Here is a 25,432-nt window from a genome sequence, read left to right as displayed (position 1 = left end):
AAAACCATCCTCAGTAAACTGAGGAAATTTTTTCTATACGAAAAAACCATCCTCAGTAAACTGAGGAAATTTTTTCTATACGAAAAAACCATCCTCAGTAAACTGAGGAAATTTTTTCTATACGAAAAAACCATCCTCAGTAAACTGAGGAAATTTTTTCTATACGAAAACACCATGCTCAGTAAACTGAGGAATTTTTTTCTATACGAAATTTTTTCTATTCGAATAAACCATTTTCAGTAAACTGGGGGAAATTTTTTCTATACGAAAAAACCATCCTCAGTAAACAGGGGGAACTTTTTTCTATACGAAAAAACCAACCTCAGTAAACTGAGGGAAATTTTTTCTATACGAAAAAATCAACCTCAGTAAACTGAGGGAAATTTTTTCTATACGAAAAACCTTCCCCAGTAACCTGAGGAACGTGTTTCTATACGAAAAACCTTACTCAGTAACCTGAGGAAATTGTTGCTAAACGAAACACCTTCCTCAGTAACCTGAGGACATTTTTTCTATACGAAAAACGGTTCTCAGTAACCTGAGGAAATTTTTTCTATACGAAAAACGGTCCTCAGTAACCTGAGGAAATTTTTTCTATAGGAAAAACCTTCCTCAGTAACCTGAGGAAATTTTTTCTATAAGAAAAACCTTCCTCAGTAACCTGAGGAAATTTTTTCTATAGGAAAAACCTTCCTCAGTAACCTGAGGAAATTTTTTCTATAGGAAAAACCTTCCTCAGTAACCTGAGGAAATTTTTTCTATAGGAAAAACCTTCCTCAGTAACCTGAGGAAATTTTTTCTATAGGAAAAACCTTCCTCAGTAACCTGAGGAAATTTTTTCTATAGGAAAAACCTTCCTCAGTAACCTGAGGAAATTTTTTCTATACGAAAACCCTTCCTCAGTAACCTGAGGAAATTTTTTCTATACGAAAACCCTTCCTCAGTAACCTGAGGAAATTTTTTCTATACGAAAACCCTTCCTCAGTAACCTGAGGAAATTTTTTCTATACGAAAACCCTTCCTCAGTAACCTGAGGAAATTTTTTCTATACGAAAACCCTTCCTCAGTAACCTGAGGAAATTTTTTCTATACGAAAAACCTTCCTCAGTAACCTGAGGAAATTTTTTCTATAGGAAAAACCTTCCTCAGTAACCTGAGGAAATTTTTTCTATAGGAAAAACCTTCCTCAGTAACCTGAGGAAATTTTTTCTATACGAAAAACCTTCCTCAGTAACCTGAGGAAATTTTTTCTATACGAAAACCCTTCCTCAGTAACCTGAGGAAATTTTTTCTATACGAAAAACCTTCCTCAGTAACCTGAGGAAATTTTTTCTATACGAAAAACCTTCCTCAGTAACCTGAGGAAATTTTTTCTATACGAAAAACCTTCCTCAGTAACCTGAGGAAATTTTTTCTATACGAAAAACCTTCCTCAGTAACCTGAGGAAATTTTTTCTATACGAAAAACCTTCCTCAGTAACCTGAGGAAATTTTTTCTATACGAAAAACCTTCCTCAGTAACCTGAGGAAATTTTTTCTATACGAAAAACCTTCCTCAGTAACCTGAGGAAATTTTTTCTATACGAAAAACCTTCCTCAGTAACCTGAGGAAATTTTTTCTATACGAAAAACCTTCCTCAGTAACCTGAGGAAATTTTTTCTATACGAAAAACCTTCCTCAGTAACCTGAGGAAATTTTTTCTATACGAAAAACCTTCCTCAGTAACCTGAGGAAATTTTTTCTATACGAAAAACCTTCCTCAGTAACCTGAGGAAATTTTTTCTATACGAAAAACCTTCCTCAGTAACCTGAGGAAATTTTTTCTATACGAAAAACCTTCCTCAGTAACCTGAGGAAATTTTTTCTATACGAAAAACCTTCCTCAGTAACCTGAGGAAATTTTTTCTATACGAAAAACCTTCCTCAGTAACCTGAGGAAATTTTTTCTATACGAAAAACCTTCCTCAGTAACCTGAGGAAATTTTTTCTATACGAAAAACCTTCCTCAGTAACCTGAGGAAATTTTTTCTATACGAAAACCCCATCCTCGGAAAACTGAGGAAAGTTTTTCTATACGAAAACCCTATCCTCGGATTCTATACGAAAAACCTTCCTCAGTAACCTGAGGAAATTTTTTCTATACGAAAAACCTTCCTCAGTAACCTGAGGAAATTTTTTCTATACGAAAAACCTTCCTCAGTAACCTGAGGAAATTTTTTCTATACGAAAAACCTTCCTCAGTAACCTGAGGAAATTTTTTCTATACGAAAAACCTTCCTCAGTAACCTGAGGAAATTTTTTCTATACGAAAAACCTTCCTCAGTAACCTGAGGAAATTTTTTCTATACGAAAAACCTTCCTCAGTAACCTGAGGAAATTTTTTCTATACGAAAAACCTTCCTCAGTAACCTGAGGAAATTTTTTCTATACGAAAAACCTTCCTCAGTAACCTGAGGAAATTTTTTCTATACGAAAAACCTTCCTCAGTAACCTGAGGAAATTTTTTTCTATACGAAAAAATTTTTTTCTATACAAAAAAACCATCCTCAGTAAAGTGAGGAAATTTTTTTCTATACGAAAAAACCATCCTCAGTAAAGTGAGGAAATTTTTTCTATACGAAAAACATTCCTCAGTATAGTTGTAGGTATACTTCTGTAGGGTAACATGTGATTGCCGTCTTTCTGCAATTTCTTGTGATAGCCTTTCCCATTTCCTTCGCTGTCAATTATAAACAAAACCCCCACTACCACCGTTATGCATTGCTGTAGGCCATAACAAAAACAATTACCAAGAAAAAAACCTTCGCTATAAAAACCACAGTTTGCTATTGGAAATATTTTAGTTTTTTACAAGACGTCGTTGAGTTCGTAGTACACTTCCTGCCACCGAAACCGGAAAATAAATAACCATACATAATTAAGGATCAACTATTTCAAAATGGTTAATACAACAATGCAAGAATGGATGTCGAATGAAATGGAACGCCTTTCCTTAAAATGGGAACGTTATAAACCCGCCTGTTCCGGTTATAATCGTATACATTCGGTACGCCTCTCCAAAAGCGTTACACACATGCTAAACAATCCATTGCCGGCAGAGGATCGTTTAGGTGGTAGCTGTTCATCAGCGACGTCTATGCAACGAGTTGGAGCAAATGGAGCTCCATGTTCACAGGTCTTAAGTCGTTCGCCATCCTCGTGGGAGGAAGTATATCCTACTGTGCGAATTACCCGTCAAGACTCCGAGGGGGAGAGTAAAGAAACTGCACAAAAATTTGCCTATTATCGGAATTGTTCGACACGAGTAACGTAATTTTCGCCGAAGCTATTTTGGTTTAAATATTAGAAAAAAACGAAGAATTTTTGTAAAGTGGATTTTGCCAAATTTTGTCATGGCATTTGAAAAAAAGTGAGAGAGTAAATGCCTCGTAGGAGGCAATTTTAAACGGGAGCAATGCATTTCATTTTTGTTGATATTTGCAACTCCTCAGTAGAATATGTAATAGAATTTCGAAAATTTAGAAAAGAATTTTGTAGTTCTTGTTAAGAGTTGTCTATTTTTGTATTTCCCTTTTTGTTATGGATAGTAGTTAGATATGGAGAAAAGAAGAGACGAAGAGAGTGAGTGGGAATGTGAAAAGACTCCCCTATAAGTTAAGTTAAAAAAATGTTGAATCTTTCAAAGAAACAACAACGAAATGTTTTAATATGAAATTATGTTTCATGTAAACGAAGTTTCTAATAAACGAAAAAAAAATAAATTGAAATATTAAACAAACATTGCCTGTATTATATTTCTTAAATAAGCAAAAGGTAAGTGTTGTAGACTTTAGGCCTCGAATGGATCAATCGATTTGGTTGCATTTGTTAAGGAATATTTTTTTTGGGCACATGGATTTTTTAAAGATTATTTTTCTAACACGTGGAATTTTTAACGAATATTTTTCTAGACCGTGGATTTTTTAAAGAATATTTTTGAGCTTGTGGATTTTAAAGAATATTTTGTAGCCCACGGATTTTTTAAAGAATATTTTTCGGGCCCGTGGCTTTTTTAAAGGATATTTTTCGAACTCATGGATTTTTTAAAGAATGTTTTTTCAGCCCCTGGATTTTTTGAAGAATATTTTTCGATCCCGTGAATTTTTATACCCTCAGCATTTATGCTAACGAGGGTATATACACTTTCATACGGGCAAAATGTGCCTCATGGAAATAATGGTTTTAGACCCCAAGTATGTTTGGACGAAATGTGTTTCAGACAATTTGGAGTCGATTGAGTATGTCCGTCCGAACGGATTAACCGATTTTGGCTTTCGTAATATTTTACCCAAACTTAGTTTAAGTTCGAAGATGGGCTATATCGGTCTACTCCTTCCGGTACCTCCCCCACAAAAGTTCGAAAATGTTCGGAAAATTTGTACACACCATAACTCTTAAAGGGAGTAACCGATTTGGTCCATATTTTCCCATCGTAAAATGTGTACCAGACTTAAATAAGGTTTCAATATGGACTCAATCGGTCCACTCCTTCGGGTACCTCCCACACAAAATTTCGGAAAAGTTCAGTTTAAGGCCATCTCTCGAATCGCTTTGATTTTTTTGTTTTAGCAACTTGTATTCACTGCCCTCCATACGACGGTATAAGTTTCATCAGGGGCAAATCCATACTTCCTGAGAAAATAGGCTGAAAGTTGCAAAAAAAACCCCTATGACACCGTGTGAGGTGGTTGGAGAGCAAGATAACTCTCGAACGGATCTGCCGATTCGGTCCAAAATTTGGCCTTAGTAATATTTTGTCCAAACATAGTTTAAGTTTGAAGATAAGCCATATCGGTCCACTCCTTCAGGTACCTCCCCCACAAAAGTTCAAAAATGTTCGGAAAAATTGTTCGTACGGTAACTCTTGAAGGGAGTGGCCGAATTGGTCTATACTTTACTTATCCTAATATATCTACCAGATATAGATCAGGTTGAAATATGGACTATATTTGCTCACTCCATCCGGTACCTCCCACACAAAATTTCGGATAAGTTCACTTTAAGACCTGATATCGAATCACTTTGATTTTTGTTGAAGCAACTTGCATTCGCTTCCTCAATTACGTTGGTAAAAGTTTTTTTAGGGGCAAGTCCATACTTCTTGAGCAAACAGCCCGAAGAATGTAAAAACCCCCTATGGCACCATATGTTGTGTCTGAAGATCCACTTCCATAACGGGCAATGTCGATCCATTCCTTTTAGTATCTCCTCCGCAAAATTTTTGATCTTTAATCCTAATCAAAATTTTTGTCGGTTCAAACGCCCAAAATGTTTAACACCCCCTAAAAACATACGTATTTTGGGAAAAAATTGTTTCAATATACACAGGCTGAGGGTATATCTCTGTCGGCAAAGTCTACTGGTACGTTTTTACTTGTTTAAAGCATATTTTACAAGCCCGTGGATGTTTTAAAGAATAATTTTCGAGTCCTTGAATTTTTTAAAGAACATTTTACGAGCCCGTAGATTTATTAAAGAATATTTTTCGAGCCCGTGGATTTTTTAAAGAATATTTTTCGAGCCCGTGGATTTTTTAAAGAATATTTTTCGAGCCCGTGGATTTTTTAAAGAATATTTTTCGAGCCCCTGGATTTTTTAAAGAATATTTTTCGAGCCCCTGGATTTTTTAAAGAATATTTTTCGAGCCCGTGGATTTTTTAAAGAATATTTTTCAAGCCCTTGGACTTTTTAAAGAATAGTTTTCGAACCCGTGGATTTTTTAAAGAATATTTTTCGATCCCGTGGATTTTTTAAAGAATATTTTTCGAACTCGTGGATTTTTTACAGAATATTTTTTGAGCCCGTGGATTTTTAAAGAGTATTTTTCGAGCCCTTGAATTTTTTAAAGAATATTTTTCGAGCCCTTGAATTTTTTAAAGAATATTTTACGAGCCCGTAGATTTGTTAAAGAATATTTTTCAAAGCCCGTAGATTTGTTACAGAATATTTTTCGAGCATGTGGATTTTTTAAAGAACATTTTTCGAGACCCTGGATTTTTTTAAAGAATATTTTTCGAGCCCGGGGATTTTTTAAAGAATATTTGTTGAGCCCGGGGATTTTTTAAAGAATATTTTTCGAGCCCGGGGGTTTTTTTTAAAGAATATTTAACGAGCCCGTGGAGTTTTTTAAAGAATATTTTACGAGCCCGTGGATTTTTTTTAAGAATACTTTTCGAGCTCGTGCATTTTTTAAAGAATATTTTTCGAGCCCGTTGATTTTTTAAAGAATATATTTCGATCCCGTGAATTTTTTAAAGAATATTTTTCGAGCCCGTGGAATTTTTAAAGAATATTTTAAAAAATATTTTTCGAGCTCGTGCATTTTTTAAAAAAAAATTTTACGAAACCGTGGATTATTTAAAGAATATTATTCGAGCCCGTGGAATTTTTAAAGAATATTTTTCGAGCCCGTGGATATTTTAAAGAATAATTTTCGAGCCCGTGGATATTTTAAAGATTACAATTGAACTTTTTTTAAAATTACAAGAAACCCCGCACAGATTATGAAAGAGGACCGAAAAAAAGAAGACACGTGTATCGGCGTTTTGAAAGTTTACGTCGAGAAGTAACCTAATTTAGTAAATTTTGTCAGAGCAGGAGTACCTGCCATCATTATAGTATTTAGGACCATGCCAAAATCATGGATGTTAGGACTCGTATGTCAGATATATATTCACTGGACAATAGCCGTAGACTATCCCCGAATTTTTACATACAATATCAGGAACCTACGACTTATCCTGATGACTTTGTTTTATTCCCCGATACGATTTGTACCAAATAAAACAGGGTTCGTTTTAGATTACGTTTCTACAATGCTTTATTTACTTTATTACACTTATTCAGAACCGACTTTAATTACAAAGCACACAGCAAGTCTCTAGTTAGCACGCTGCTCTTATTTAACCGATCTGTTCAGTTCGACGCTTAAAACACAACTAACTCGTCATTGCCAGTTCCCCTGTATTTATATCCCAAAGTCTCCCTGTTCGAGAGTCCTCTAGAAAATGTCTGGCAACTCCTCGAATATGTACAACGAACACACAGACGCACATTCGCACTAAGCGAACAACCAGACTCACATACATGGGGGATGATCAATGACGTAATTACAACAACAAATAAATGCAAGAAAAGAAGTAACAAACTAAACGATAATTACATGATTTTGGCAAAACAAACAAAAGAACATTAACAAAAGGTAATGTAACGACTAGAATGATGAAGAGAGTTCTACATGGTAGTTGTTGTTGCTTAAATAAAATAACTGCGTAATAAAACGTTACGTTACAATTCAAATTTTTAAATTAACGGAAATTAAACTAAATTAACTTAAACCTATCAGTTACATTCGTAACAATATTTTCCGTATATATATATTCCATGGTGTAAGAAAGAAGGTGATACAATAATACCAACTGATGTCTTCATTTGCTGTCAAAACATATTTTTAATCAAAAACAAATAACAAATATTTCGCTTCTATAAAAAATATCTGTGTACAACATCTTTGTTTAAGCTTCGCGAATAATATTTTAACATTTTCTTCTAACTTTTGTGGATATTTCGCGCAAAAAAAAATTGACAGCAAATGAAGACTACAACCTAACGTCAACTATTGGATCACCTTGTTAAATTCGCCTTGATATATTCACCATAGATATTTCAAAAACATTTTGGATCGAGTACACATAAGCTCTGTTCCAGAACTAAAAAGTTTTTACAATTTTTACCATTTTTACACCTTTTGCGTTCCCGTACACAAAATTTATATGAAAATCGTTTACGACTTTTATAACTTTTACGACTTTTACCACTTTATAAAGTACGGGAACAGGCCAATAATCTTCTGAAAAAATTTATTATGAAAAAACATCAATAAAATTTATTTTGTGACCGCAGATAACGAAAATGTGAATAAAAACGGTAGAGTATTGTCCTAAATCATATATAAAAAGCGAAAGCTTCGGGAGATGTTAAATAGTATAGCTACTAATTTCTTTGGTTCAGAGACTCACAATGAAATTTGATATGGAACATTTCCTCTTTTGACACAATCCCCAAAAAGTGAAGTATTTTAGGATATTTTGAGTCAGTATGGAATAAATTTTAATTAAGAGTCTAAAAGTTTAACAAATAATTTCTACCTATAATATCTAATTTTGTAACGTCATTTTCTTAACAAAGTGTTTTAATTAGATATATAGTTTGTTCCGGCACTTATAGTGAAATTTTGTGTAGAATATTTCTTCTTTTAACGACTTTCATCTAAAACTAAATTTCATGTTACTTTCATGCATCAACCCGAAAAAAAGAACAAAACTAATTTATTCAAAAACAAGTAAGAAAAGTCTATAGTCGGACGGAGCCGACCATGGGATACCCTATACCACTATCCCTGGACAATCGCTCTCCACGGAACTTATTTTCAATGATTGTGAAAATTTAATTATCAAATATCAGAGATGTAATGTATAATACTTATGACCAAAACCAAAAAGTTATCTAGCATGACGAAGACATTTTTATAGCAGGGAAGAAAAATTTAGTTCACACAAACTAAAATGTAATGAAACCTACTAATGTAGTACTACTACTTCCGTTGTTTAACCGCTACGTTCATGGTAGAACAAATACAAGGTAAAGTTAATACTACAACAAATACAACTCGAACAACAACCACAAAGGAATTTGTTTTTGTTTGTAAACCTTAGTGTCAACGTAAATGTAAACAAAACAAGGAAATGTCTATAAATTATTGGAATTTAAAAAAGTAATAATTTTTCACATTTGATTGAATATTTTGGAAAACATGAATGAAAACTCGTTAGATTTTCAATGTGAATGTTTCCATATCATTCCACTAAATGCATAATTTCTCGCAGAAAGTAGAATACTTGAAAAAATGTTTCGGGTCGCTGGTAATTCATTGAAAAAAGAGAAGCTGTTTCAATCATTTGCTTTTGAAAACAAAAAAGCACATGTTTATTAGGGCTTTATTCTTTTCAAGTTTAACAAAATACCACACATATTAACAAATATTGTACCGCCTCTATAAGCGGTGTTTTAGTGTGCGGCATGTCGTTCGGACCTGGAGGAGGTTACATGTCAATGATATGAAGGAGTCTTTATGGGAAATAGTTTTTTTTTTCTGATGAATAAATTTGTTCATCAAAAATATATATCCCTAATATACATCGAACATAGAAATAAATACATAAAATGTCGAATGGAATTTGACACTAACACTACAACCCAGTTCAGTCAGCTGGGTATTGCTGCTACCTTTTCTTGTTCTACCATGCGCTACGTTATTGAAATTTTTACCAATTTTACACAAAAGTTTCAGTCCATTTAACCCGCTAAGTATTGTTACGGAATTAGATTTGACTAATCTCCGTGTAGACGTTGTTTTATTTCCCAGTACGATTTGTACCAAATAAAACAGGGTTCGTTTTAGATTACGTTTCTACAATGCTTTATTTACTTTATTACACTTATTCGTAACCGACTTTAATTACTAAGCACGCAGCTTGTCTCTAGTTAGCACGCAGCTATTCTTTTACCGATCTGTTCAGTTCAACGCTCAAAACACAACTACTACTTCATTGCCATTTCCCCGGTAATTTATATCCCAAAGTCTCCCTGTTCGAGAAATATCTAGAGCATATGGCAACACCTCGAATCTGTGCAGCGAACACACAGACACACATTCGCACTAAGTGAACAACCATACTCACATACATACATGGGGAGGCACAGTAATGACGTAACAACAACAAACAAGTGCAAAGAAATAAAGAGGTGACAAACTAAACAATAATTACATGACTATGGCAAAGCAAAACAAAAACACATTAATGAAAGGTAAAGAACTAGAATGATGAAGAGATTTCTACATGTTGTTGCTTAAATAAAGTAACTGCGTAATAAAAACTTTACGTTACAATTCAAATATTTAAATTAACGGAAATTAAACTAAACTAACTTAAACCTATCAGTTACATTCGTAACAGTATTATCTGATCTTCACGTTGGTTTGTGCGCTTCTTCTTCATCATAAATTCAAACTTTGTTTAAAATTTTGCGGGTTATTATTTTGACCTACAGAACCGCTACAAAATTGGTTAAAATTTTGTTTTTGGTCCATTTCATCCCCTGAACATTTCACGATCATCACCAAAAACTAATCATTTCTATTCTGGCCCGAACCCAACTTTCTTAAGAAATTCGCTACAATCGGTCCATAATTGCGGCTTTAAGCTTGTTTACAATTTTTTAAGGACGGACACACATCGCTAAATCGCCTTATCTCGTCGAGATATGAATTTTGGCATACCAAATAAGGGGTCTAGGACGAATATTTCGTGGTGTTACATAAACTTTTGGAGAGACAATATGTAGCATGGGATAAAAATGTGTTTCTCTACACAGAACCCATTATATATTAGGCAGTAGGCCCGTTATCTAGCAAACACTTTATTGCAATTTACATCAGAGGAAAGGTCAGTAGTTTTTCCCATATGTAGGCTACTTTGCGAAATATATATGTCCTGAAGCAATTAAAATATCGACCAAAAATAAAATTTTTATATTTTTCATACATAAGTAATGGTCCATTTCACCCGCTAAAGAATATCAGATCATCATTCAAAATTGTAGGCATCTTTTTCGACCTATACTCTTACCCGGTGCAAAATTTCGTGACTATTGATGTATAGTTGCGACTTCTAGCGAGTTTATTATTACACTACAAACAAATATCGGAATATATTAGGCTGTAACTCTGTTATCTGATCATGCACACCAACATAATTGACATCAATTGAAAGGTCAAGCGTTCCACTTTCAAGTATATCTCACTTGTCCGGAATGTCACTTCCAGAAATTAAGATATAAGCTGTATATTAAAAATTTTCACAATTTTCACACAAAAGTTTTGGTCCATTTAACCCTCTAAATATTATCCGATCGCCATCTCAAATTGCAAGCTTCTCCTTTGTGATATACTCTTACCTTAATTTAAATTACGCGTTGATCGGACTATTATTGAGACCTACAGAGCCGCTAGAAAATTGGATAAATATTATGTATTTGGTCCATTTCACCCGCTAAATATTTCACGATCATCACCAATAAGAATAGGGATCTATTCTGATCTGAACCCGACCTCCATACAAAATTTCGTGACGATCGGTCCATAATTGCGGCCTGGAGCGTGTTTACAATTTATAATGGACAGACGGACGGACGGACTGACGGACGGACACACATCTCAAAATCGCTTTATCTCGTCGAGATATGAAGATTGGTATACCACATTGGGGGTCTCCGACGAATATTTCGCGGTGTTACATGAATTTATACCAAAACAAACTTATAATACCCTTTTGCACATTGTGGTATAGGGTATAAATATTTGGGAGTTTTGTTGGCAAACTTGATGTATATATTTTTTGATATATATTGTAAATACATATTTCATGTATTCAGCGACAGGGTTTAAAAGCCAGCATCTAAAAACATTAGCATTAGCTGTACACTTCAATTGCTACACAATATTCACACACACGGCTAAATAAGCAACCGAACGCAAATTTATTTTTGTACATTTTTGCTTATTTCGTTTTTTACGCCTAATCTTTTTTTCGTTAGGCATAATCGACAACCACGCTACATATTTAGCAGTCGGCTGACCATTCATCGCAGCGAACTAGGCTCAGACGGTGCTTTTTGTGATTAGAGTTGCCAACGCACTAATAAAAAAGATGTCATTTAATGTCAAAATGCTCCCATCATACGGTAGAACCTTAAGGGCCATTATTACATGTGTTCTTTTACTATCTGATGGATTAAATAATGCAAAATAAACTAATTTGGAGGCATAAAAAATATAATTTTCACATTGATAGTTAATGGCAAGAAGCTCCTCCTTGAAATTCAATCATCACTTTTAACTTTATCGTAACCGGAACGCTATAAATCTGTTCGGTAAATCCAAACTATAACAAAAGAAGACTTATAATAATGGGGGTTAGAATACTAATTATTATTGTTTAAAAATAAAAAATATATATTTTAACCGGCTTCACCAAAAATTCACATGTCTTTTGAACGAAAAAGTGGAATTAATTATATCGTGATTTTTAATGCATTACACTGATCTCAAAAACAATTGTTTGCTGAAAACATGGCTAAGCCGTTGAAACTTTGTTGCTTATTCTCTTTTCTGATATGTGTTGATCATGTGTGCTGCAAAATATGAGTATGCGTGAATGATGCTTTTTTATTACAGCGACGAAATCAAATAGCATCAGCATCGCTAGCAATATTTTTGTGAAATTTGTTGCTACATGTTGCCGTTGTTCATTGTTGCTAAACATATTTCGAAGAAATTTTAGCAGGCAAAGCTGCAAATATTCGGTGCTTTTGCTAATATGGCGTTAGCATTTTAAACCCTGTTCAGCGACTTATATTGAAATTTAATGGAGAATATTTTTGTCTTTGACGTCTTCTAACTAGAATGAAGTTTTGTGGGACAAAACTTAATAAACCCAGATAAAGTACAATATTAACCCTAAAACGTGATTTTACTTTTAGCACATTCCTGGCGTTTGGGTATAATTTAGAACTTTGATGTATTCGGGGACCTATAGTAAAATTGTATGACAAATAATTTTGTAGAATACTTTGATCTGATACGATCAAATTTTAAAGGAGTTTTTAAACGTTTTTGAAAAAAAGGGACCAAAAAGACCCCTTTAGTGACTCGCATGAGGGTTAATTTTTTCCATAAAAAGATTCCCCGAATTGTTATCAGCAATATTGCCAAAGACACTTTATACCTAAAATGCAAGGCTTCCAAGGAATCTGATGTCGAATATTTCAAAACCTGTAGAAATGGGCGGAATTTGCCACGCCTATTTAGGTTACTTCTCGACGTAAACTTTCAAAACGCCGATACACGTGTCTTCTTTTTTTCGGTTCTCTTTCATAATCTGGCCGAATTATCTTGTAATTATTTTTTGTGTTGTACAGTGATATTTTACGATCCCGTGGAGTTTTTTAAAGAATATTTAACGAGCCCGTGGATTTTTTTTAAGAATATTTTTCGAGCTCGTGCATTTTTTAAAGAATATTTTTAGAGCCCGTTGATTTTTTAAAGAATATTTTTCGATCCCGTGAATATTTTAAAGAATATTTTTCGAGCCCGTGGAATTTTTAAAGAATATTGTACGAGCCCTTGAATTTTTTAAAGAATATTTTTCGAGCCCGTGGATTTTTTACAGAATATTTTTCGAGACCTTGGGTTTTTAAAGAATATTTTATGAGCCCGTGGATTTTTTAAAGAATATTTTTGGAGCCCGTGGATTTTTAAAGAATATTTTTGGAGCCCGTGGATTTTTAAAGAATATTTTTGGAGCCCGTGGATTTATTAATCAATATTTTTGGAGCCCGTGGTTTAATTAATGAATATTTTTGGAGCCCGTGGATTTATTAATGAATATTTTTTGAGCCCCGTGATTTTTAAAGATTAGAAGAAGATTAAAGATTAGAAGTCTTAAGTATAGTTTAAGGCATGTTCGAGGATTTTTTAAATTTTCATTGAAAGTAGTCCTTGTTATTCTGACAACTGTGATATATTTGTTCGTGGGCAAGTCTATGCTTCCTGACAATTACCCAAAATCTCTAAAAATCGTATAGTGATGAAATCAAATGGCTGGTTGGCACGATAACTGTCTTTAACATTAGATCCAGTTCCAAGATGGATCATGTCGAACCATTTCCTTCAGACACATCATACATAAAACTTCAACGCGTTTGCGCTTTAATACAATTTAAAGTCACTTTTCGGATCGTATTGAAATTTTGATAATTGTTTTAACTGCTTCCTTTAAGGTGTAAATATGAATTTCCAATTCGCTTCTTTGAATAAGATAAGCTTTAAATGTTCTGGATGTTGAATTCTTTTTTATTCAATACTACATTTATAAAATTGACTTTTTAGTTGACTTGCGACCACCCTGCAGCATACATTCAATGTCATCTTGTTCGAAGAAAGCATAAATTAGGCGTAAATTATTTGTAAATCCAGCAGCATCCTTCCAAGGGGACACAACTAAGACCGTATCACCGGTTTTTACAATCTCCAAACGTCTGGCAACATTTAGGGCGTATTGTATGCGAGCATCTACCCCAGCCGACCAATCGTCATCGGGTTTATCTGCAAGGAAGAAAAAGAATACACGATTTCTACTTCAGTTTATTTTTAATTCAAAGTTAATTCAATATTATTTGAATGAACCTTCCTAATGTAGAAAACCAGCCGCAAACGTTTTAAGGACCAACCGCAAACGTTTTAAGGACCGTTTTAAGGTGATTCTGTACCTATAACATCTTACAGAGAAGTTTGTAGATTACGCCGTGACAATACATCTATCAGTACAGGAAGGCTAGGTATCACAACAACAACTAACGGTTCTATGCACGAGACTGACTCGGAGGAATCTTCGATTAAAGGGCGTCACCTCATTTTCCGAGCTCGTGGATTTTTTAAAGAATATTTTTTGAGCCCGTGGATTTTTTTTAAGAATATTTTTCGAGCTCGTGCATTTTTTAAAGAATATTTTTCGAGCCCGTTGATTTTTTAAAGAATATTTTTCGATCCCGTGAATTTTTTAAAGAATATTTTTCGATCCCGTGAATTTTTTAAAGAATATTTTTCGAGCCCGTGGAATTTTTAAAGAATATTGTACGAGCCCGTGAATTTTTTAAAGAATATTTTTCGAGACCATGGATTTTTTACAGAATATTTTTCGAGACCGTGGGTTTTTAAAGAATATTTTATGAGCCCGTGGATTTTTTAAAGAATATTTTTGGAGCCCGTGGATTTTTAAAGAATATTTTATGAGCCCGTGGATTTTTTAAAGAATATTTTTGGAGCCCGTGGATTTTTAAAGAATATTTTTGGAGCCCGTGGATTTTTAAAGAATATTTTTGGAGCCCATGGATTTATTAATGAATATTTTTTGAGCCCCGTGATTTTTAAAGATTAGAAGAAGATTAAAGATTAGAAGTCTTAAGTATAGTTTATGGCATGTTCGAGGATTTTTTAAATTTTCATTGAAAGTAGTCCTTGTTATTCTGACAACTGTGATATATTTGTTCGTGGGCAAGTCTATGCTTCCTGACAATGACCCAAAATCTCTAAAAATCGTATAGTGATGAAATCAAATGGCTGGTTGGCCCGATAACTGTCTTTAACATTAGATCCAGTTCCAAGATGGATCATGTCGAACCATTTCCTTCAGACACATCATACAAAAAACTTCAACGCGTTTGCGATTTAATACAATTTAAAGTCACTTTTCGGATCGTATTGAAATTTTAATAATTGCTTTAACTGCTTCCTTTAAGGGGTAAATATTAATTTCAAATTCGCTTCTTTAAATAAGATAAGTTTTAAATGTTCTGGATGATGAATTCTTTTTTATTTAATACTACATTTATAAAATTGACTTTTTAGTTGACTTGCGATCACTCTGCAGCATACATTCAATGTCATCTTGTTCGAAGAAAGCATAAATTAAGCGTAAATTATTTGTAAATCCAGCAGCATCCTTCCAAGGGGACACAACTAAGACCGTATCACCGGTTTTTACAATCTCCAAACGTCTTGCAACATTTAGGGCGAATTGTATGCGAGCATATACACCAGCCGACCAATCGTCATCGGGTTTATCTGCAAAGAAGAAAAAGAATACACGATTTCTTAAGATGACAACCTTGAGGTAATAGAAAATTTTTCGCTATTTAGTTCAAAGTTAATTTAATATTACTTGAATGAACCTTCCTAATGTTGAAAACCGCAAACGTTTTAAGGACAATGATGGCCGATTCAGCACCTATAACATATTACAGAGAAGTTTGTAGATTACGCCGTTACAATACATCTATCAGTACAAGAAGGCTAGGTATCACAACAACAACTAACGGTTCTATGCACGAGACTGGCTCGGAGGAATCTTCGCCTCATTTCTCGAGCCCGTAGATTTTTTAAAGAATATTTTTCGAGCCCATGGATTTTTTAAAGAATATTTTTCTAGCCCGTGGATTTTTTAAAGAATATTTTTCGTGCCCGTGAATTTTTAAAGAATATTTTTCGAGCCCGTGGATTTTTTCAAGAATATTTTTCGAGCCCGTAGATTTTTTAAAGAATATTTTTCGAGCCCGTGGAGTTTTTAAAGAATATTTTTCGCGCCCGTGGATTTTTTAAAGAATATTTTACGAGCCCGTGGATTTTTTAAAAAATATTTTTCGAGCCCGTGGATTTTTTTAAAGAATATTGTTCAAGCCCTTGGATTTTTTAAAGAATATTTTTCGAGTCCGTGGATATTTTAATGAATATTTTTCGAACCCGTGGATTTTTTTAGAGAATATTTGTCGAACCCTTGGATTTTTTTAGAGAATATTTGTCGAACCCGTGGATTTTTTTTAGAGAATATTTTTAGAGACCGTGGATTTTTTAAAGAATATTGTTCAAGCCCTTAGTTTTTTTAAATAATATTGTTCAAGCCCTTGGATTTTTTAAATAATATCTTTCGAGTCCGTGGATATTTTAAGGAATATTTTTCGAGCTCGTGGACTTTTTAAAGAATATTTTCGAGACCGTGGATTTTTTAAAAATATTTTTTTAACTCGTGGGTTTTTAAAGAATATTTTTCGAGCCCGTGGATTTTTTAAAGAATATTTTTCGAGCCCGTGGATTTTATGAAGAATATTTGTCGAGCCCGTGGATTTTTTAAAGAATATTTTTCGAGCCCGTGGATTTTTTAAAGAATATTTTTGGAGCCCTTGGATTTTTTAAAGATAATTTTTCGAACCCGAAGATTTTTTAAAGAATTTTTTTCGAACCCGAGGATTTTTTTAAGAATTTTTTTCGAACCCGAGGATTTTTTAAAGAATTTTTTTCGAGCCCGTGGTTTTTTTAAAGAATATTTTTCGAGCCCGTGGATATTTTAAGGAATATTTTTCGAGCCCTTGAAGTTTTTAAAGAATATTTGTTCGAGCCCGTGGATTTTTTAAAGAATATTTTTACAACCCGTGGATTTTTTAAAGAATATTTTTACAACGCGTTGATTTTTTAAATAATATTTTTACAACCCGTGGATTTTTTAAAGAATATTTGTTCTAGCCCGGGGATTTTTTAAAGAATATTTTTCGAGCCCGTGGATTTTTTAAAGAATATTTGTTCGAGCCCGTGGATTTTTTAAAGAATATTTTTCGAGCCCGTGGATTTTTTAAAGAATATTTTTCGAGCCCGTGGATTTTTTAAAAAATATTTTTCGAGCCCGTGGATTTTTTAAAGAATATTTTTCGAGCCCGTGGATTTTTTAAAGAATATTTTTCGAGCCCGTGGATTTTTTAAAGAATATTTTTCGAGCCCGTGGATTTTTTAAAGAATATTTTTCGAGCCCGTGGATTTTTTAAAGAATATTTTTCGAGCCCGTGGATTTTTTAAAGAATATTTTTCGAGCCCGTGGATTTTTTAAAGAATATTTTTCGAGCCCGTGGATTTTTTAAAGAATATTTTTCGAGCCCGTGGATTTTTTAAAGAATATTTTTCGAGCCCGTGGATTTTTTAAAGAATATTTTTCGAGCCCGTGGATTTTTTAAAGAATATTTTTCGAGCCCGTGGATTTTTTAAAGAATATTTTTCGAGCCCTTGGATTTTTTAAAGAATATTTTTCGAGCCCGTGGATTTTTAAAGAATATTTTTCGAGCCCGTGGTTTTCTTAAAGAATATTTTTTGAATGACAGCTTTGTTGTTGCTTGCTAGTGTGGCCGTTCATTTTTGTCATTCATCAGGCAACCACAAAATATTTTGTGGTTGCTGGACGGTTGGACAGTTATCGATAATTGCAAAAAAACGTCATTCAAAATTGACAATGCGTACTGTACTTAAGAACGTTAAAAACTTGGGTTTGGGCGTCGGGTTAGTAACCCTCCCCTAGAAAAAAACAGCCTACTATGAAAAAACGAAAGAAAAGAAAAACAAACCCCTCTAAAGTTGACGAACCCCGCAAACGTTTTAAGGACTATGATCTGCAAATCTGCACCTGGAATGTTCGCACTCTTTATATAAGGTGCAGTTTACGATTTGTCAGGTGTACTTGAAAAGTACAAGGCTGATATTACTGCCATACAGGAAATGCGATGTAACGGGAATGGCGTCACAACAACACCTAAAGGTGACGCACTGTATTATAGCTGCCATGACGTAAAGCATGAGTTTGGTTGCGGATTCGTAGTTAGTCGGAGACTAAAACATCTGGTATCCAGCTTCACCCCAGTGAATGAAAGACTCGCTGCAATTCGATTAAAAGCAAAATTCTTCAACATCAGCTTTATTTGCGTTCATGCTCCCACTGAAGACACGGACGAACAGACCAGAGATACATACATATATTTTACGAGCGCTTAGAAGAAACTTATGACCGTTGCCCTGCCCATGACATTAAAATTATACTAGGCGATGTTAATGCCAAAATTGGAAAGGAGAATATCTTTGGCCCAACAGTCGGGAAATTCAGTCTCCACAGTGAAACATCTGACAATGGTATGAGGCTGATAGACTTTGCAGCTGCAAGAAACATGGTAGTTAACAGTACCAGATTAAGCCAGATCGAAGAACAAGTAATAAAATTGATCACGTTGTGATAGATGGAAGATATGCATCTAGCGTGTTGGATGTACGATCGTTCCGAGGTGCAAACATAGACCACTACCTTGTTGCAGCAAAGGTACGTACCAAATTAAACGTAGCAAACAAAGTTCGAACAGACACAACACGGAATTTGGACATCGGTAAGCTGCAATCACAACAGATAGCCACAGCATATTCCACTCAACTAGCCCAATTGCTTAATCAAAGCACTCCTCATCCCGATAACATATCAGGACAATGGCAAAACATTGCCCACTCCATGCAAACAGCCGCAAAATCAGCATTTGGATACGAGTGACCTCCACCAAGGAATACATGGTATGACCAGGAGTGTCGTGCTTCTACCGAAGAGAAAAATGCCGCATGCCTTTACAATCAGTAGCAACGCGTAGCGTACGACAGAGGTATCGGGAGAAAAGGAGAGAGGAGAAACGTCTTTTTTTCAGGAAAAAGGAAGAGATGGAAAAGCGGGAGTGTGAAAAAATCGGGATGTACAGGAGACAGAATGAAGTCCGAAAATTCTACCAAAGATTGAAACATCAAACTGGTGGCTATGGAACTGGCACATCCTCTTGTAGAGACCAGCAAGGTAATGTGGTAACTGATGCAGATAGTGTGCTAAGGATATGGAAAGAACATTTTTCAAATCTGTTGGTATCAAATAGCAGCGAAGACGACGAAGATATTACAGTCCCAATCCCAGAAGATGGTATTGAATGTATACCGCTCAGCCAAGATGAGGTAAAGACAGCAATAAACCGGCTGAAGAATAATAAGGCAGCAGGAGCTGATGACCTACCAGCCGAGCTGTTCAAAACCGGAGGCGACACGCTGATAAGGTGTATGTATCAGTTATTTAGCTCCATCTGACAGGAAGAACGCGTACCCGACGATTGGAACCTGAGCATCCTGTGCCCCGTCCATAAGAAAGGAGATACGACTATATGTTCTAACTATAGGGTCATAAGTATACTCCCTATTGCCTACAAGATCGTGTCAGGGATATTGTGCGAACGACTAAAGCCCATGGTCAACGAAATAATTGAACCATACCAATGCGGCTTTAGACCTGACAAACCACCATTGACCAGATATTTACCCTGCGGAAAATCCTGAAGAAGACCCAAGAGATGCAGATCGACACCAACCACCTTTTTGTCGATTATAAAGCAGCCTTCGACAGTCCGTTACGTTCAAAGGTAGTCCAAGCCATGTCTGAATTTGGTATCCCCGCAAAGCTCATTCGGCTTTGCAAAATGACTTTAACTGACACGATATCCTCAGTTAAAATAGGAAAGAACCTCTCCAAAGAATTTTGTACCAAAAGAGGTTTCAGGCAAGGAGACAGCCTCTCGTGTGATCTTTTCAACATCCTGCTAGAAAAGGTTATACGAGAGGCAAACGTCAAAAGAAGTGACACAATCTACACCAATAGCTTCATGTTACTTGCTTATGCTGATGATATAGACATCATGGGACGATCAGTAAAAGAAGTAACCGATACCTTTATGAAGGTCGAAGGAGAATCTGCTAAAGTGGGTCTGGCGGTAAACGGCGAGAAGACCAACTTGATGGTGTCGACGCGCAATGCGTCCATTGAGATCGGACCAAACTGTTGAAGTTGGTTCCTATAAGTTTGAGGTAGTAAAAGCCTTCGTATACCTCAGCACCGCCGTAAGCACAACAAACGACATCAGTTGTGAAATAAAAAGAAGAATTGTATTGACCAACAGATGCTACTTTGGCTTAAGTAATCACTTCAAAAACAAAGTCACAATTCGTCAAATAAAAATAACGCTTTACAAAACACTGATACTACCCGTGCTGATGTATGGTTCCGAAGCCTGGGTACTTGCGCAAGCAGATAAGGCAGTGCTTGGCGTGTTTGAGAGAAAAATTCTTCGAAAGATCTACAGACCAATCTCCTCGGTTGACAGTGAATATCGACGTCGTATAAACCACGAGCTGTATCTGCTATACAACGACATCAATATAGTTAAACGTATCGAGATGCAGCGATTGTGTTGGCTAGGCCATATAATAAGAATGAGCGATGATGAACCCGCTAAAAAGGCGTATAAATTCGGGCCACATGGTGCACGCATAATTGGCAGGCCAAAGAATAGATGGCGCAAACAAGTGGATGAAGAAATGACAAGGCGCGGTATTCCAGAAAGTGAAGCACTAAACGGAGAGAGATGGAGATCTTTTCTTAGTTCGGTCTATGGAACAAATGTTCTGTAATGGGCCAGCTAAGTAAGTAAGTATGTAACTTCTCTGATCGTGTTAAAATGTTAATAGCGGATAGACATTAGGGAACCTCACTGTTATCGTATAGTATCCATCCAGATACAATTTTTGGCTGCTAAAATACTCGGAAAATTGAAGCTAATATTACCCAGAGGAGTTCGATAGTCTTTAACCAATTATAAAGTTGCACGTATTAACAACGACTCTCTGCGTGCTGAATCGGATTTGCAACTTATTCATCTTAATAAAATATCCACTCTCACCTGTATAGAGCAGCGGTTCAATGCCGCGATAAAGATAACACTGGCGGAATGCCCGAGAACATCGTGTTACAGCCAAGACGGGACATCTTGGATGATATTTTGCCACCAGTTGAGCCGAACGTCCCGAAGTGGTTAAAACAATAATTGCCGAAGCCTTGGTTTTATTAGCTGCATTCACGGCGGATATTGCCACTGTGTTAACAGGATCCAGTGTTAAAGGTATATCTTTCAATTGATTTCCATGATCCAAAGCCAATTCAAATTCACGAACTACGGCATCCATTATGGCCAACGATTCGAGGGGATATTTTCCAATTGCAGTTTCAGCGGAAAGCATAATACAATCGGCACCATCTAATACGGCATTTCCCAAATCAGCCACCTCAGCTGGAGTGGGAGTGGATCTTTTGCACATAGAAGTCAGTAGCTGGGAAGCAATAATAATGGGTTTACCCAAACGATTACAACGTTCGGCAATGGCTTTTTGGGCTAGAAATATTTTCGCCGTTGGAATTTCAATTGACAAATCGGCACGATCAAAGAGCACACCATCCGCCGCCGGTAATATTTCATCAATATTTTGTAGCCCCAGATGGCTATCGATTTTGGCTATGACTTTGATTTCCTTGCCCTTTGGTCCGAGTGCGGTACGTATTTCCATGATGGCATCAGCACTACGTATTGCCGAGGCGAAAATCATATCAAAATTATGTTTCACCGCAAATTTCAAATCATTACGATCTTTTTCCGATACAGCTGGCAGGTCCACAGCAATGCCGGGCAAATTGACTTTTTTGCGTGAACCCAACATGCCACCACGACGTATCTGACACATGACACAATCCACGCCCAATTCTTTTACCACCAATTCTAAGGCTCCATCATTTATATACACCAAATTGCCCGGCAAGAGGACATCAATAATCCGCTCATAGTCGACATAAATAAAGTCGCGGTTCCCTTTATCCATTAAATCGCGATTTATCGATAAGCGGAAACTGTCGTTGGGCTTCAATTCTATTTCAGCATTTGGACCAGCTTCCAAAAATCCCGTTCTTATCTCTGGACCTTTGGTATCCAAAGCCAATGCAACTTGTACATTGCGCCCAAGTTCCTCGGAACATTTCGCACAGGCTTCGTGAATTAATTGTATGGATCGCTCGTGGAATTTTTGTGTATCATGAGAGAAATTTAATCGGACAATATTCATACCAGCCCCAATCATTTGTTTCAATAGCTGTGGGTCTTGAGATGCTTTGGATATTGAGGCAATTATACTAGTGCGACGATATTGAGATGCTGGTTCATTGAATATTAAGCAACAATTGTGTTCCAGTGGGCTATTTGAGGTCATTTTTTTGTATTTTTTTTTTTTTTTTTTTTTTCTTAAAACAGAGAATTTAGAAATTTTTTTTTTGTTTTTATTTTGATATGAAGTTGAAGTTTATTGAGACTTGTATAACAATTAAAGAATTCGAAACGTTACAATGAAGAACTTAAAACTATTAAGTATTATTTTAATAACAATAAATGGTTATCCCAGCCAGCATTTTTTTTAAATTTTAATCAAATTCGAGTCTTTTTTGATCCGACTGCACGATTAAAAAGCTGGAATATGAGCTCATTTTCTGATCATAAATGACTCCTTTGTCGGTGGGAAAACATAACCTCAGGCGACTCGTCTAAGCAAATCACAAATGAGTCTTCCACTGCATTAGTTTCGAGTCATTTTTGCCCATTTTCTGATAGTATATAAAGTCTTTTTCGAGTCATATTTCAATCATTTATTGGTGATTTGTTGATTGCTTTGGGACTCTTTTTCGAGTCTTTTTTGGTTCATGTTTATAATCGTTTATGAGTCTTTACATGGTATAAGTAAAGAGGTAGATTTAAATGAAAAAAATCTATAGAACCCTTGTTTTTCCTGAATTCCTAAAACTTCAAAATTAAGCAACAAGTGGGTTTGTTTACAACACCAATTTTGAGCATTTTATAAAAATCGCGAAAAATGAATGAAGGACCAATGTTTCTCCGCATAATCAAGTTGTGGATATGATAAAATGTTTGTTTCAATGATAACCTGACGAATTATTTCCCTAAAAATGTTCCAAAAATAATTTTAAAAATCATTGAATTCGATTGTTTTTAAAATTGTTTGGCATTTTATTCAAACACCACACACACATACACAGTTTGTGTATATTGTTTTGAAGTTTTAAGAATACTCGAATGAAAAAAATTAAATTGACATAAAGCTTTGGCTAACCTTTCTTATTAAACCATGAGTCTTTAGGAAGTCATTTATTAGACGAAATAAATTAAAAGAAATTTCTTTTTATTCTTTTTTGTTCCTTTCCTTTGTTTTGTTGTCTTTTCTGCTTTGTTATGTCTTTTAATTATTCTTTATGTTGCGCGGTGAGTATACTGCTTCTTCATTTCACTTGGCAAAACCTGAACATGTGTTGTGTTTCTCTACGCACTTAATATTATACATTACATTTATATCAAAGTTTTTTAGAAAGTGTATATGAGAATTATTTACAACCAAACAAAAATGAAACAAAACAATCAGTTTTTAATCACCTAACTGTTCAAAATATGATCAGAATATACATAATTATAATCACTTTTCAAACACCTGCATGACCCTTTTTTGATTAAGCATTTTTCAATCTTCCAGATGATCAAAATGTGACAATAAATAACAAAAAATTGTCACATTTTAAACACCTCAATGATTTATTTGTGATTGCTACACATTTGTTGTTGTATTTTAAATTGAACTCTTTTTAATCATTACAGGGAGTCACTTTCGAGTCCCTTTCTGATCACACAAGCGACTTAATCAATTGTTGATCACCAAAAGGACTCTAAAAAGACTCCTCAATGTGATTTTTGACAAAACAGTCTTCTAAATGCTATCTGGGTATCAACTCGTGTTTTTCACATAAAATGTATACGAAAGTATGTATGTGTTAGGTTAAAGAAGACACGCTTGCTCCCGGCGTTAACATATCATGGAGAGTTATTCTCCAAAAAATTTTATCTTAAAAACTAAAACTTACAAACTAAAACTTATATCTACATTAAAAAAAAAAAATAAATAAATAAAAAACACACAGGGGTGCCCGCCAGAGTCTTAGTGTAAAAATGTGGAATAAATGAAAGGGAATTTGCATCTAATTCATTTTCGTTGAAACCGAGTGGTGAGATATAGTACGTGTTTGACCAATTAAAGGAGGATTGACTTAATAGAGCCTCTGTAACTAGGGGATTAGGCGATAGAGATAAACGCGAAACGAATGCAGCTACTCTTTTCATAGCATAAGAGGCCAGAGGAACAATGTTCGCTTTGTCGTAAATGTAACGATTGGAATACCGCTTGTTAACAGATTGAAAATTACGATCGATACACAAACGAAGTATTTTCCTCTCAAACACTGAAAACTCGTTCATAACTGTAGGAGAAATGCCAAACCAAATCGGAAAAGCATACTATAACAAAGGACGAATGCTTACTTAACTTAGAAACTTATTATTAAATAGACATGCAAAAGCAGCTTTAACTCCACAGGCTTTCCCGAGAACAAGTCGAGCGTGTTGGTTAAACTTCATCAATTTTGAAAAGTTAATACCCAAATACTAAAAACTATCTGTGAATGGAATATCCTGACCATTCAAGGATAAATGAAGGTTCTTACTTTGAGGAACTACATAGTACTTGCACTTTCCGGATGCATTCCTTAGACAAATTGCCTGACATTTCGAAACATTTATAGTGATACCCCAATTGGACAAAAAATTGTGAACTTTTTCTAAATATAGAGAAATAGCAGTCAAGGCTTTGTTAGGTGACTCATCATGTGTATAAAGTAAGGCATCATCTGCATATAGAATGCCCTGACATTCGCGGAATTGATGAGGAAAATCGCTCATATAAATATTGTAGAAGTGCGGCGCCAAAATTGAACCCTGAGGAACACCACAATTTACTTCTGCCATATGAGATTCACTGCCATCTAAATACACAAAGAATTTTCTATGATTAAAAAAACTAGCACAAAGTTTTATGATATTAGGTTTGAACCCGATATCTGCCATTTTGTGAATAATGCCAATGTGATTAGCTTTATCAAAAGCTTTCTCAACATC

The 25,432-nt window shown here is 35.1% G+C and overlaps 2 protein-coding genes across 2 annotated transcripts; one reads left to right on the top strand and one right to left on the bottom strand.

The window, feature by feature from the left end:
- Positions 1–2,831: 2,831 nt before the first annotated feature.
- On the top strand, positions 2,832–3,779 carry LOC141393354 (uncharacterized). Its single transcript, XM_073966353.1, has one exon. The coding sequence runs from the start codon at positions 2,940–2,942 to the stop codon at positions 3,312–3,314; it is 375 nt and encodes a 124-aa protein (XP_073822454.1). The 5' UTR covers positions 2,832–2,939; the 3' UTR covers positions 3,315–3,779.
- Positions 3,780–15,500: 11,721 nt separating this feature from the next.
- LOC141395321 (pyruvate kinase-like) lies at positions 15,501–22,740 on the bottom strand. Its single transcript, XM_073970985.1, has 2 exons — positions 21,281–22,740; positions 15,501–15,782 (listed from the first exon to the last, which is right to left on the bottom strand). Exons 1-2 carry the CDS (start codon positions 22,632–22,634, stop codon positions 15,547–15,549), a joined length of 1,590 nt encoding a protein of 529 aa, XP_073827086.1. The 5' UTR covers positions 22,635–22,740; the 3' UTR covers positions 15,501–15,546.
- Between the last annotated feature and the right edge of the window lie 2,692 nt (positions 22,741–25,432).

Source organism: Musca autumnalis, unplaced genomic scaffold (genome assembly GCF_047663935.1).
Source record: "Musca autumnalis isolate F117 unplaced genomic scaffold, ASM4766393v1 scaffold_2, whole genome shotgun sequence".
Classification (NCBI taxonomy): Eukaryota; Metazoa; Arthropoda; class Insecta; order Diptera; family Muscidae; genus Musca; species Musca autumnalis.
This window is presented reverse-complemented; position numbering and strand designations above follow the sequence as displayed.

Bases quoted from the DNA above. Each gene is read 5' to 3' on its own strand.
- LOC141393354 (XM_073966353.1), top strand. From the start codon at position 2,940: ATGGTTAATACAACAATGCAAGAATGGATGTCGAATGAAATGGAACGC.
- LOC141395321 (XM_073970985.1), bottom strand. From the start codon at position 22,634: ATGACCTCAAATAGCCCACTGGAACACAATTGTTGCTTAATATTCAAT. The intron at 15,783-21,280 runs GTGAGAGTGGAT...TCTTCTTTGCAG, and splicing joins TGAACCGCTGCTCTATACAG to ATAAACCCGATGACGATTGG.